Source organism: Muscardinus avellanarius (assembly GCF_963383645.1).
Source record: "Muscardinus avellanarius genome assembly, chromosome: 15".
In the NCBI taxonomy this organism is placed as follows: domain Eukaryota; kingdom Metazoa; phylum Chordata; class Mammalia; order Rodentia; family Gliridae; genus Muscardinus; species Muscardinus avellanarius.
The window spans coordinates 68,942,283-68,956,179 of NC_137801.1; the positions used below are offsets into that span (position 1 = coordinate 68,942,283).

Below are 13,897 nucleotides of genomic sequence, written 5' to 3' on the forward strand. Positions count from 1 at the left end.
CCAGTACCACCAAAAAAAACCAAAAAACATTCGGTGGTTAGGAACCATAAAGCCTATATTAAAGATGCCATGAGCCGGGCGTGGTGGCGCACGCTTGTAATCCCCGCGCTTGGGAGGCAGAGACAGGAGGATCGCGCAGGTTCGAAGCTAGCCCCGCACACTGGCTTAGGAGACCCTGTTTCCAAATAAAAATGCAAAAATAGGTCTGGGAGTGTAGCCCGGAGGTAGAAGGGCTTCCAGGAACCCCAGTACCACCAAAAAAAAATAAATAAATAAAATTTAAAAAAAATAAATAAAGATGCCATGGGAGAGTCTCTGAAGGGAATAAAAGTGAGTTACCTGGTGTTTTTCAACTCTATAGTTGTGATTATTAATACCGTTAGTTATGATTGTAATACATATAGTTAATGGATATTTAGTGAACTATCATCGGCAGAATACCTTTTCAGATACCAGGCCTCAGCTCGCACATGATCCTGTTGGATCCTTCCCATTATTCTCCTCTGTATCCTTCTGCACAGCCTGCCTGATGCTCAGGCCCGGCCACATCTAGCTACCCTTCCCACCCAGCCCTACATTCTGCAGGACCCGCCTCCTCTGAGGTGGGAGTTCCCACTTGGCCCATGTGGCCAGCCCAGCTGGACCCCCTGCGTTGGCTGTCTGGATGGAGTCACAGAAGACACTCAAAGAAGAAAAGTATACCTGGTCAGAAAAGGTCTGTGCGGTGGGGGAGGGGAGAGTCAGGCAGACATCCAGATGGTGCAAGTAAAACTATTCTGCATTATAGCCGGGCGTGGTGGCGCACGCTTGTAATCCCAGCATTCGGGAGGCTGAGGCAGGAGGATCGCAGTTCGCAGGCAGCCTCAGCTACTTAGTGAGGCCCTCTGCAACTCAGTGAGACTCTGCTTCAAAATAAAGAATAAAAAATAGGGCTGGGGGTGTAGCTCGGAGGTAGAATGCCCCTGGGTTCCATACCCAGTATCGAAAAAAAAAAAAAAGGATTCTTCAGTGCTTCATTTCCCCTTCATGGAGCATTGGCATTGGCCTTATAATATGGCAAGAGCAGGGTTTACATCTGCGTCACACATCCGACACCCTTCTGCTCAGAAGTGAATGAATGCGGAGAGGGGCTTGAGTCTTTTACTGCCCCACGAAGTCCACTTGGCTCCCTGAGCTACAGAAAAAGCACTGTGGCTGCTGACTTTTGTTGTTGTTGTTGTTGTTGTTTTTAGAGGCTTTGTGGCTCCCTGAAACCAGCATGTCTGAAACTGGGGTCTGGAATATATTCTTTAGGAAAAGATGGGTTCTACCTGAATTTTTTTTTAATTTAATTAAAAAAAAATTTTGTGTGTGTGGTACTGGGGGTGGAACCCAGAGGCTTTCTACCTCCGGGCTATACTCCCAGACCTTTTTTTAATATTTTATTTGGAGACAGGGTCTCACTAAGTTTCTGAGAGCCTCACTAAGTAGCTGAGGCTGGCTTCGAACCCGTGTGATCCTCCTGTCTCAGACTCCCAAGCGCGGGGATTACAAGGGTGCGCCACCACGCCCGGCTTCTACCTGAATTTTTAAATTTTGTGTTTTCCATTTGAGTATATTAGATACGAAGGTAAAGTCTTTCTTTGGTAATAATTCATAATTGCGCATTCACAAGTGCATATGCGTGTGTGTTTGTATGTGTATGTGTGTGTACTTTAGTCGGAGCCCATCTCTTACATTGGACTCCCCGCTACTCTGCCTCTCACACAGACATATTTACTCTAGAAGGGCTACAGCCCCTGGCGGAGGCGGCACGGGGGGGGGCTCTGCAGGCTGGGAGGGGCTCCAGTGGCCTTCAGGGGACAGTGCAGTCACTGATCTGACACCCCTTTGAAGGTGTGGATGGTAAACTCATGTTGCTAGGCTGTCCACTGTGTTAAGTACATAGTAGAAACCAATTAAATACATTTTTTAAGCCAGGCTGGTGGTGCACACTTGTTATCCCATTACTTGGGAGGCTAAGACAGGAGGATCACAGGTTCTCAGCCAGACTCAGCTTCTTAGTGGGGCTCTCTGCAATTTAGTGAGACACTGTTTCAAAATAAAGAATAAAGCCAGGCATGGTAGTGGAGTTTGTAATCCCAGCATTCAGGAAGCTGAGACTGGAGGATCGCAGTTTGAAAACAGCCTCAGCTACTAAGGGAGACCCTTCCCAACTGAGTGAGACCCTGTTTCAAAATTAGAAAGAATAAAAAAAAAATAGGGCTGGGGGGTGTCACTCGGAGGTAGAATGCCCCTCAGTTACATCCCCAGTACTGCAAAAAATAAAAAAATAAAAAATAAAAACTAGGACTGGGGGTGTACCTTAGAGGTATAATGGTCCCTGGGTTCCATCCCCAGATCCACACACACATAAATTTTAGATTATAAAGTTCAGAGGTGGAATCATGTCCCTTCCAACATTAACGAGTCCTAGAAAGAGTAAGTGGCACAGTTGTTCTCTAAGGATTTTCTTTCCACTGGAAGGAGCAAGATACTGATGTTTAATTAGCCCACAACTTATTTCTGCAAGAACAGAGAGACCTGGGGGGCTGTGTGGTCCTGGGATAAAGCTTCCTGGGGCTCCCTATAATCCAGGGTGACTAGACGATTTTCTTGAAGCTCTGGGGAGGAGAGTGGAGCCGTGTAATAAGGAATTCAGTTTACAGGCAGGATGCCTCAGGCCAAGCATTACTGGTTCTTAGAGCAGCCATGTAGCCCCCAGGAATTTAGAAATGAGGAAAATCATTCTGAGGCTTTTTTTTTTTTTTTTTTTGCAGGTCTAGGGATGGAACCCAGGGACATTCAACCTCCAAGCTACAACCCCTGCCCTGTTTTTTATTCTTTATTTTGAAACAGGGTCTCACCAAGTTGCGGAGAGCCTCACTAAGTAGCTGAGGCTGTCCGCGAACCGCGATCCTCCGGTCTCAGCCTCCCGAATGCTGGGATTACAAGCGTGCGCCACCACGCCCGGCTTCTGGTACTTTTTTTTAGCCATGACAGCCACATGCAACAGATCTGAGTGGAGGTTTCAAAGCTCACACAGAGGGATGGAGGGCTTCAGGCCAGCCACAAGCGAGCCGGGAGGCTGGTCAGCAATGAAAGCAGATCACAGGATCCCTGAGAGGCAAGGCTGAGCCGATGGGACCTTATCCTCCTCCTCCAGGGAATCTGCCTGCCCATCTGGACCCCTCCGCAGCATGACTCCCCAGAAAGTGCCCCTCCAGGAACTCACGAGTCCTGCAGATAAGGTCCCGGCTGCTTGCTCCTCTTCCCGGGCTGGTCAGCTCGCGCTGCGGCTTTTCTGGCCGCAGGCCCCAGTGGACTTTTTGCAGGCCTGAAAGATGTCCCTTCTGGTCAGTTTTTCTCTGAGTGTAACTGGGGACTGGAAGCCCAATATGGATGGAAGGGCAGTCTGTGGGCACAGCACAAAAGAGGGGCGAGCAGAGTTACTAAGCGTTGACATTTCTCTGCAGTATTCACTAATTACGAACAGTGGACCCACAGAAGCAAAATGGAATACTGGGATCAAAGCCCCAGGATGGGGCTTGGCAGAATTCCATCTGTGAACGGCTCAACTGTGGCGGGAAGGGATGCGCTCGGTGGTAGTTAGAACTCTTTTAGAAGGAGCAGCGCACCATCTCCTCATTCCTGATTGTTGCAGGATTGATGAACAGACACGGCTTTGACACGTGGTCCAGGAGCAGCCCTCACTGGGTCACAGTTGTCCAAACTTCCAAGTCCCCTCTTCGGTTGCTATGGGGAAGTCATTCCATTAAGTGCCATTGAGTGGGGGTCAGGGGGAGCACTGGAAATTGAACCCAATGGTGTTCTACCACTGAGCTACATTCCCAGCTCTATTTTAGTTTTTATTTTGAAATAAAGTCTTGCTAGGTTTCTGAGAGTCTTGTGTGTGTGTGTGTGTGTGTGTGTGTGTGTGTGTGTGTGTGGTATTGGGGAATGAACCCAGGGGCATTCTACCTCTAAGCTACACCCCCAGCCCTATTTTTTTATCCTTTTATTTTTTTAATTAATTAATTATTGGTGGTACTGGGGGTGGAACCTAGAGGCTTTCTACCTCCGGGCTATACTCCCAGACCTTTTTTTAATATTTTATTTGGAAACAGGGTCTCACTAAGTTGCTGAGAGCCTCATTAAGTAGCTGAGGCTGGCTTTGAACCTGTGCAATCCTCCTGTCAGCCTCCCAAGCACGGGGATTAAAAGCGTGAGCCACCAGCATTCGGGAGGCTGAGACCTGGAGGATCACGGTTCGTGGACAGCCTCAGCTACTTAGTGAGTCCCTCTGCAACTCAGTGAGACTCGGTTTCAAAATAAAGAATAAAAATTAGGGCGGGGGGTATAGCTCGGAGGTCAAATGCCCCTGGGTTCCATCCCCAGGCCCGCAAAAAAAAAAAAAAAAAAAAAAAGCGTGACTTCCGGGAAGATGGCGACCGAGAAAAGCTGGGCTTAAGAGCCCTGCTAACAACCAATCTCCATTACCACAAAATCAGCGCCTTTCATAGCCAGAAAACAGCATCACCAGAGAAACAAAAAAATCACCAGGCTCCAGAGAGAAAGCGGACTGAGAACAGAGCTCAGAGCCACAGAGGAGATACACCGGCCTCACGCCCGAGGACGCGGCAGCAGCGCTTTACTGCCGGCGGCAGCGGCGAGTTCACCGGACGGCTATAGCAAGCCGAGGTGAGCCGCTGTGGGACAGCCAGGCGGGATTTTTCAGCACAGGGAGCATCTAAAGTTCCCAGTGGCTGAGCTCAGCACACGCTGCAGGCACTCAGAGTGGAACACAAAACCAAGAAGAAATGAGCAGCCTCACGGCCAAGGGCGTAGCAGCGGCGCCATATTGCCACCGGCGGCAGCAGCAGCGAATTCAGCGAGGCCAGTACAGCTACATCTGCGAACTCAAGAACAGTGAGTCAAATTGCAGGCCCCAGAGGAGAAATCCCAGTACTGTACTCCCTGGGACTTGACCCAGTGGGGGAGTGGCGGTGGCAGAGATATCACACCATAGGAGAACGTGCAACCTGGCACCCCCCAAAGTTTAAAGCAGCCTCTATCGACTCCCTGGGTCGGAAACTCTGTGATACAACCCAGTAAAGGAGTAGTGGGGTCTGAGATACTACAGACTCGAGATCCAGAGCACCTTAAGTGAAGTCATAGTGACCCAAGGGAAGAACCCAGAGAAGACACAAACTTCCGAAATCATGGGAAAGAGGAATAACACTGGAGCAATGAATGCCCACAACCCCACAACATCAGAACCCGATAAAACAGAAAATCAGAGATTTCTAGAAGATCAAATCAGGAAAATAATAGAGGTGCTTCGAAAAGAATTCAGAGAGAGCCAAAAAGAGATAAAGATGCAATTAATGAAGTAAAGGCCTCAATTCAAAGCACAAACAACCGATTAGACCACATGGAGAACAGAATCTCGCTCTTAGAAGATGATCATTCCAAAAATGAACGCATAGTTTCTAATCTAGAAAAAAATATCCAACAGCAGGAATCTGACATTGAAGAAATATGGGCCCATTTTAAGAGATCTAACCTAAGAATAATTGGAATAGAAGAGGGAAAAGAAAGTGAAACCAAAGGGATCAACAATCTCTTCAAGGAAGTAATAGCAGAAAATTTTCCAAACATAGAGCAAGAGGTTGATACACAGATCCAGGAAACTTATAGAACTCCCTTTAGACAGGATCGGAGAAGAGGATCCCCACGCCACATAATTGTCAAAATGACCAATGTGGAAGCCAAGCAGAGAATCTTAAAGGCAACAAAAACAAAGGGCCAAGTGACATTCAGAGGCAAACCAATTAGAATCACTCCAGACTTCCCAAACCAAGTCATGAGAGCCAGAAGGGCTTAGAGTAACATATTCCAAACTCTGAAAGAAAACAACTTCCAGCCAAAAATTTCCTACTCAGCAAAACTTTCTATCAAATTAGATGGAAAAATAAGAAGCTTCCATGACAAACAGAAACTGAAGGAATTTATGTCTTCAAAACCAGCGCTAGAGAAAATACTCAAAGAGATGAACTACAAAGAAGAAATAGGTAACACACACCAGAACCAGAGAAACAAGAGTTTCCATCCAACAGACAACTAAGATTGGTTATCTGTGGAGATTCATTATTTATATTAGTCTTTTACCTATCTCTAAATTGTATTGTTTGCCTTTATCGTTGTTAATTTTTAGGATTTCTAGTTGGAATATTAATATACCTTCAGATATAGCATTTGGAAATATTTTATCCAATTCTATTAGTAACTTTTAACTCTGTTTACATTGTCTTTGGATATACAATTTTTTTTTTATTTTTTAGGGAGTTTGTATACTCTTCTGTTGCCTGTGCCATTGAAATCATATCCAAGAAATCACTGCCAATTTCAATGTTGTGAGGTTGTATGACCCAGATTTTCTTCTAAAAGTTTATAGTCTTAAGATTTATATTTAGGTCTTTTATCTATTTTGAGTTAATATTTGTATATGGGATTAGGTAAGGGTCCAATTTTATTCTTTTCCATGTAATTATTATTTTTCAACAATATTTAGTTAAAAGATTATTTTTTCCACCACCAAATGTTCGTGGAAACCTTGTCAAAAATAACTTGACAATATAGGGAAGAATTTAGCTCTTGGCTTGTATTTAACTCCAATGGTTTATATATCTGCCTTTAGAACAGTACTACACTGTTTCAATTATTGTAGCTTTATATGGTTTGAAATCAGAAAATATACATCTTCTAGCTTTGTTCTTTTTCAAGATCGTTTTGGGTATCTAGAATCCATATTCCATATTAGGATAGATTTTTTTCTGAAAAATAAATATATAAATATATGATAGTTTCACCTAAAAAAATAGAAAAAAAATATTCTCTGGTAAGAAAGAAAGCAAAAAGAAATATTGAAATGTTATCTTTAAGTCATCAAAAGCTTGGAATCAGACAAATGAAACTGTTATGAGATTATCATTTTTAATTTTGGATAAATTGCTATAATACTAGATGTCAACCACTAAGCCAAGCATGGGAAGGAGGGATGGGGAGGGAATGGGGTGGGGATCGGGTGGGGGCTGACTGGGCGATGTGTGCATGTATGTCTACAAAAGTTTGTATCCCACTATGATGTATGAATACAGTGCACCAATAAAAAATTAAAAAAAAAAAAGCGTGTGCCACCACGCCCGGCTATCCTTTTTATTTTAAAACAGGGTCTCACTAAGTTGCAGAAGGCCTCACTAAGTAGCTGTGGCTGGTCATGAACCCGGATCCTCCTGTCTCAGCCTTCCAAATTCTGGGATTATACGCGTGCGCCACCACACCAGCTGCTGAGAGTCTAAGTTGCTGAGAATGGCCTTGAACCTGCAATTGTCCTGTCTCAGCCTCTCAAGTGCTTAGGATTACTAGGATCACTACAGCTGCCTAAGTGCCGTATTTACCAACAGCCAAGGACTATGTGGACTACTTATCTGAGGACTATTTACCAGAAGAGGGTGTTATGGCCGGGCGTGGTGGCGCTTGTAATCCCCGTGCTTGGGAGGCGGAGACAGGAGGATCCCGCTGGTTTGAGGCTGGCTTAAGGGAGCCTGTTTCCAATATATATATATATATATTAGGTCTGGGAGTGTAGCCCGGAGGTAGAAGGGTTTCCAGGAACCCCAGTACCACCAAAAAAAAAAAAAAGAGGGTGTTATGAAGGTTTTCTCGAAGGTGACTGTGAAGTAAAAATTTTTAAAAACTAGAGTTGCCAAGAAACCTGATCCAGAATTTCACCAAGAAGCCCAACTGCCGCGTGACCCTGGACAACAACATGCGGAGCCCCAGCATGCGCCACCACACCCGGCTTATTATTTGTGTTCGTGATGACTGCCATTCCAACTGGAGTGAAATGAAATCTCAGTGTGAACTTGAGAAGAATGTGATTTCAACTGTGGCTGAAATATTCTAGAAATGTCGATTAAATCCAGTTGATTCATGGTGCTGTGCAGTGCAGGCATATTTTACTGATGTTCTGCTTGCTGCATCTGTCACTTACTGATGCAGGGCTTCCAAAGACCACAGCAACAGCAGCTGCGCCGTCTGCTTCTCCTGCAGCGCTGTCAGCTTTGGCCTCATGTATTTTGCTGCCCTGCTGCGAGGTGTGTCTGTGGTGAGGACTCTCATGTGTTCCTAGCATTTATCATTGTGCGATGCTCCCCTTTATCCTTGGTAGAGAGATTTTCTTTGCTCTGAAGTTGGCTTTGTCAGAAATTAGGATAACTATTCCTGCTCGCTCTCTCTCTCTCTCTCTCTCTCTCTCTCTCTCTCTCTCTCTCTCTCTTCTTTCTGTGGTACTGGGCATGGGACCTAGGGGCATTCTACCTCCAAGCTATACCCCCAGTCCTATTTTTATTCTTTATTTTTGAAACAGGTCTCACTAAGTTGCAGAGGGCCTCACTAAGTAGCTGAGGTTGTCCACGAACCCCAATCTTCCTGTCTCGGCCTCCCAAGTACAGGAATTATAAGCGTACACCACACCCAGCTTCCTGCTTTCTTTTGACCAGCATCCACATGGGATATCTTTCTCCATCTCTTTACTTTTAATCTACCTGTATATTTATTTTAATGTGGGGTTCTTGTCCAATAGATGGGTCTTGTTTTCTGATTTTTCTCTGACATTTCATTTATTGACATATTTATACTAATCATATCTAAACTGATTATTCATATAATTGGATTAATGTCCACCATGCTTGTAACTGTTTTGTGTTCATGACATTTATACTTTGCTTATTTTTATTTTTATTTATTTATTTATTTATTTATTTATTTATTGGTGGTACTGGGGGTGGAACCCAGAGGCCTTCTACCTCCGGGGTATACTCCCAGACCTATTTTATTTGGAAACAGGGTCTCACTAAGTTGCTGAGAGCCTCACTAAGTAGCTGAGGCTGGCTTCGAACCTGCCTGATCCTCCTGTCTCAACCTCCCAAGCGCGGGGATTACAAGCATGCGCCACCACGCCTGGCTATACTTTGCTTATTTTTAAATCTTCCCCCATTATTTTTGCCTCCTCTGACTTTAATTGAAGATCCATAAGTTCTATCTTTTCTCCTCTCAGCATATCAGTGTGTGTGTGTGTGTGTGTGTGTGTGTATGTGTTACTGGGAACTGAACCCAGGGGCATTCTACCTCTGAGCTACATCCCCAGCCCTATTTTTATTTTTATTTTGAAACAGGGTCTCACTAGGTTGATGAGAGAGTCTCCCTATTTGCTAAGGCTGTCCTCGAACCTGTGCTCCTCCTGTCTCAGACTCCCAGGAACTGGGATTACAAGTGTGCGCCCACCACGCCTGGCTCAGTTACACTTCTTTAAAAACAATGTTGGGCCACAGGATGTAGTTCAGTGGTACAGTGCTTGTTAGATATCCACAAGACCCTGGGTATTGAAATATAGTCCCCAGTATTGAAAAAAACAAATCCTACTGGTTGCCCTAAAGTTTGCAATATACACTTAAAACTACTCTAATTTCATTTTCAAATAACACTGTACTGTTCCTTGGATATTCTTATTCTTATTCTTAATTTTTCCCTCCTATCCCTTATAAGATTTACTTTCTTCATCTGACATATCTCCGTGTTATAATCATCCAATACATTGTTGCTATTACTACTTTGAACAACCAGTTATTTGCTAAATTAGATAGAAATTCTATAATAAGAATAAATATTTTAACCTTTGATTATTCCTTCTCTGATGTTATTCCTTTCTTTTTTGTAAATTTGAAAGTCTGATCTATATGTTTTCTTCTTTCTGAAAAATGTCAACATTACTTGCAAAGCGGGTCTACTGAAAACAAATTCTCTCAGTTTTTGTTTGACTAAGAAGATCCTTTGCTTTTGAAGAATAATTTCACTGAATACAAAATTCTAGCTTCGTGGCCTTCCCCCTCCTTCAGTTTTGTAAACATTTCACTCCATTTTGTTTGCACAATTTCTGACAAGAAGTCTAATATAAATTCTTATCCTAGGGCCAGGCGTGGTGGCGCAGCCTTGTAATCCCAGCATTTGGGAGGCTGAGACAGGAGGATGAGGCCCTCTGCAAATTAGTGAGACCCTGTTTTAAAATAAAGAATTAAAAAAATAGGGCTGGGGGTATAGCTTGGAGGTAGACTGCCCCTGGGTTCCATCCCCGGTACTACAAAAAAAAAAAAAAAAAAAAAAAAAAAAAAATCTTATCCTTATTCTTCCATAAAGATGGTGATCCCCCCCCACCCCTGCCCAGTACTGGGGATGGAGCCCAGGAGCATTCTACCTCCAAGCCATACCCCCAGCCCTATTTTTTATTCTTTTTTTTTTTTTTTTTTTTTTTTTTTTGGTGGTACTGGGGTTCCTGGAAGCCCTTCTACTTCCGGACTACACTCCCAGACCTATTTTTTATACTTTTTTATTTGGAAACAGGGTCTCCTAAGCCAGCGCACACGGCTGGCTTCGAACCTGCGCGATCCTCCTGTCTCTGCCTCCCAAGCACGGGGATTACAAGTGTGTGTCACCACACTCGGCCCCCTCTGACTTTTTACAAGACTTTAGTTTTGGTTTTCTGCTATTTGACTATGATAATGCTTAGTTTATTTAGCATTTATACTGCTTGGTGTTTGCTGAGCTGACGCAGATCTGTGGCTTAGTTTCTGTCTTTAATTTGGAAAATCTTTTTATTTTTGTTCTGTTTTATTGGTATTGGAGATCGAACCCAGAGTCATTCTACCTCAAAGCTACACTCCCAGCCTGATTTATTTCTTATTTAGAAACCAGGTCTCACTAGGTTGCGGAGAGCCTCTCTCTAAATAGGTAAGGGGGAAATCTTTAACTATTATTAGTTTTGACAATTTGTTCTGTTCCTTCCTTTTTTCTTCTCTTTCTGGTGTATGTTCTACTTTTGTAACAGTCTCACAGGTTTTAGATATTTTGTTTAATTTCTTCTTCCCCTACATTTCTCTCTCTCTCTCTCTCTCTCTCTCTCTCTCTCTCTCTCTCTTTCTCTCTCTTTCTCTTTCTCCCTCCCTCCCTCCCTCCCTCCCCCCCCTCTCTTTCTCTCTCTCTCTCTCTCTCCCTCCCTCCCTCCCTCTCTTCTTTTTTCCTCTACACCGGGGGGCCCTCAGATACTATTTTTTATTTTTAGTTTTAATTTTTTTGGTGCTAGAGATTGAACCCAGGGCCTTGGGCATGCTAAGTATGTGTTTTATCAATGAACTATACCCCTACCGCCTACTGCTATATTTCTTAAGCAAGCTGTCATTTTATTTTATTTTTTATTTTTTTATTTATTGTTGTGGTACTGGGGTTCCTGGAAGCCCTTCTACCTCCAGGCTACACTCCCAGACCTATTTTTTATATTTTTATTTGGAAACGGGGTCTCTTAAGCTAGTGCGCTGGCTTCGAACCTGCGTGATCTTCCTGTCTCCGCCTCCCAAGCGCGGGGAGTACAAGCGTGAGCCACCATGCCCTGCACAAGTTGTAATTTTAGATTAGCCACAGATTCCAGAGATAGAAGTAAGTAGCTTCACTCCCAAGCGAGCGCTGGGGTATAGCTTGAAGGTAGAATGCCCCTGGGTTCAATCCCAAATGTCAAAAACAAACAACAAACAAACAAAAAATCACAGAGGAGTTGGCCATTAAGGAACTATTTTACTGTCTGCCCTGTATCTAACTTGTCCATCACTTCCTGGCTCCCATCATGGTCATCAGAGCATGGCTGTGTTGCTGGTGAACTGTGTAGAGAGATGTGCCCTCCCCCAAAGGTCCAATTCTCCTTCCTGGCTCTGCAGCCCTTTTGTGTCACTGTGAGCATGGAGCATCGTGCAGAGTTTGGCTCAGGACACATGCCAGGCTCTCCCAGCAGCTCCACACTGCATTCCTCCCGATCCATCAACAGCCTCAGTGGCCTGACATTCTGCAGCTCAGCAGGCATCCCGCTGGGCAGCAAGGTGAATGCTTCGTTCCGGGTGGGGCTGGAGTAATGGAGGGGACTGCAGGCCGCCTGGATGCCTCTTCTTAAGCCCTGCGCTGCTTCCCTTAAACTGCAGTTGCTTCTCAGCTTACAATGGGGTGTGTGCAGATAAAGCCCTTGGAAACTGAAAATATCACAAGTTGAAAATTCACTTTATGCACCTAACCTTCGGAGCATCCTAGCTTAGCAAGGTAGCACACTAGACAATCTCTGGTTTCCCCAGGGTCGCGGGGCTGGCTGGGAGCTGCGGCTTGATGCTGCTGCCTCGTATCAGGAGAGAATATTGCAAGACATGTTGCTAGCCCAGGAAGAGATCAAATTAAAACCTTGGTTTCTACAGAATGTCCCTGCTTTCACACAGTAACAAGATAAGAAATTAAAAATCACATTAAATCATTGTTTGATCAGGCTGTGGGTCTGTTCTGGAGACTCAGAGCCTCTGGCTCAGCAATTCTACAGCAACGGCAGTTCCCTTCTCAAAACCCTCTTGGGCTGGCTTTGAGCTGCCATTTTCAGAATCTACCGAATGTTGACATTTGGTCTTAATGATGATTTGCAAATCTGGTAAAATCCGGTGACTTTGTGTTGGGGAAGCTATGCCCTAATCAGTGCAAGGAAAGAGCCAGTTTTCTATCTCCTGCCCAATCATGGAGTTGCTTTACAATATGTAAAGGTTGGCCCTACCAGCTTCAAGGAGACTCGGTGGTCAGTCAAGCAGAGGGGCCAACATCCTTGAGTCTCCAACTGGAAGTGCTATTACAACCTGCGAGGAATTCAACTGTGTGTGTGTGTGTGTGTGTGTGTGTGTGTGTGTGTGTGTGTGCACGCATGTGTGTTACTGGGGATCAAAGCCAGGCCCTTGCACACGTTAAGCACATGCTTTACCGCTTTACCACTGAGGCATCCCCAGCCTGATATCCAAGGAAATTCAAAGCCTTTTGGGATTTGCACCAAATTTCCAAAATGTCTTTACCTTGATTCAAACATCTCCCGTAGTACTTTGGGTCCAGCTTTCCTATTCCTGCTCTCTCTTCTTCTACCTTCATGACTGTAAAGCAAAAGATGAACACGGCTTCAAAAATGTATGCAACAAAAAAGGGCCTGACTTCAAGGATAAATAGCTAAATCCATATTCATACTGGAAAACCTCAATACACAAGAAAAAATTTAAGCAAAAGAAAAATCTTAAATATATGCAAATAATACTTTTTTCTTTCTCTACACACACACATATATACTCTATATACATATACATATGCATGCATTCCCAACAAACACAGATATACTGTTTTTCAAGTACAAGTGGAACATTTATGAAAACAGTATACAAGTGAGAGCCCCCACCAGTTGCCGACTGTAAGTTCTTCATCCTCAGGTCTAGCCTATCTACGTGGACTTGACAGCACCACCCCAAAATATGAACGGGTAGATGGGACTCAACAGAATGATGGAGCCCAAAGCTAGCCGGGTGGGGAAGTCCAAGGAGACAGGGGCAGCCAGGCAGGGAAAGAAGCTATTTTTAAAACTACATAATTAGCCAGGCATGGTGATGGCGCATGCTTGTAATCCCCGTGCTTGGGAGGCGGAGACAGGATTGTGCAGGTTCAAAGCCAGCCTTGCTGGCTTAAGAGACCCTGTTTCCAAATAAAAATATATTTTAAAAAAATAGGTCTGGGAGTGTAGCCCAGAAGGGCTTCCAGGAACCCCAGTACCACCTAAATAAATAAATAAATAAACTACATAATTAACATTTCTAGGGAGACAAGAAAAGACATTGTATCCATGACAAAAAGGAAAGTAGAATATTATAAATTGGAAACCTTCAAAGAATAGAAAAGAAGTCTTGGCAAATGGAAATGTTAGAGCCAGGCA

At 44.2% G+C, this 13,897-nt stretch overlaps 1 protein-coding gene across 3 annotated transcripts in view; it reads right to left on the reverse strand.

Moving 5' to 3' along the window:
• The window catches only part of SLC4A5 (solute carrier family 4 member 5), a gene marked incomplete at both ends in the record, with an annotated part of 91,180 nt that extends 78,109 nt beyond the window's left edge, over positions 1-13,071 (reverse strand). For 2 of the 3 annotated variants that reach the window (XM_080711013.1, XM_080711015.1), the window contains 2 exons: positions 3,254-3,433; positions 12,999-13,071. In XM_080711013.1, the coding sequence (XP_080567139.1) occupies positions 3,254-3,433; positions 12,999-13,071 (253 nt within the window). Of the gene's footprint in view, positions 1-3,253; positions 3,446-12,998 lie in introns of all 3 variants that reach the window. The other variant, XM_080711014.1, reaches the window with a different exon arrangement.
• Positions 13,072-13,897: the final 826 nt, after the last annotated feature.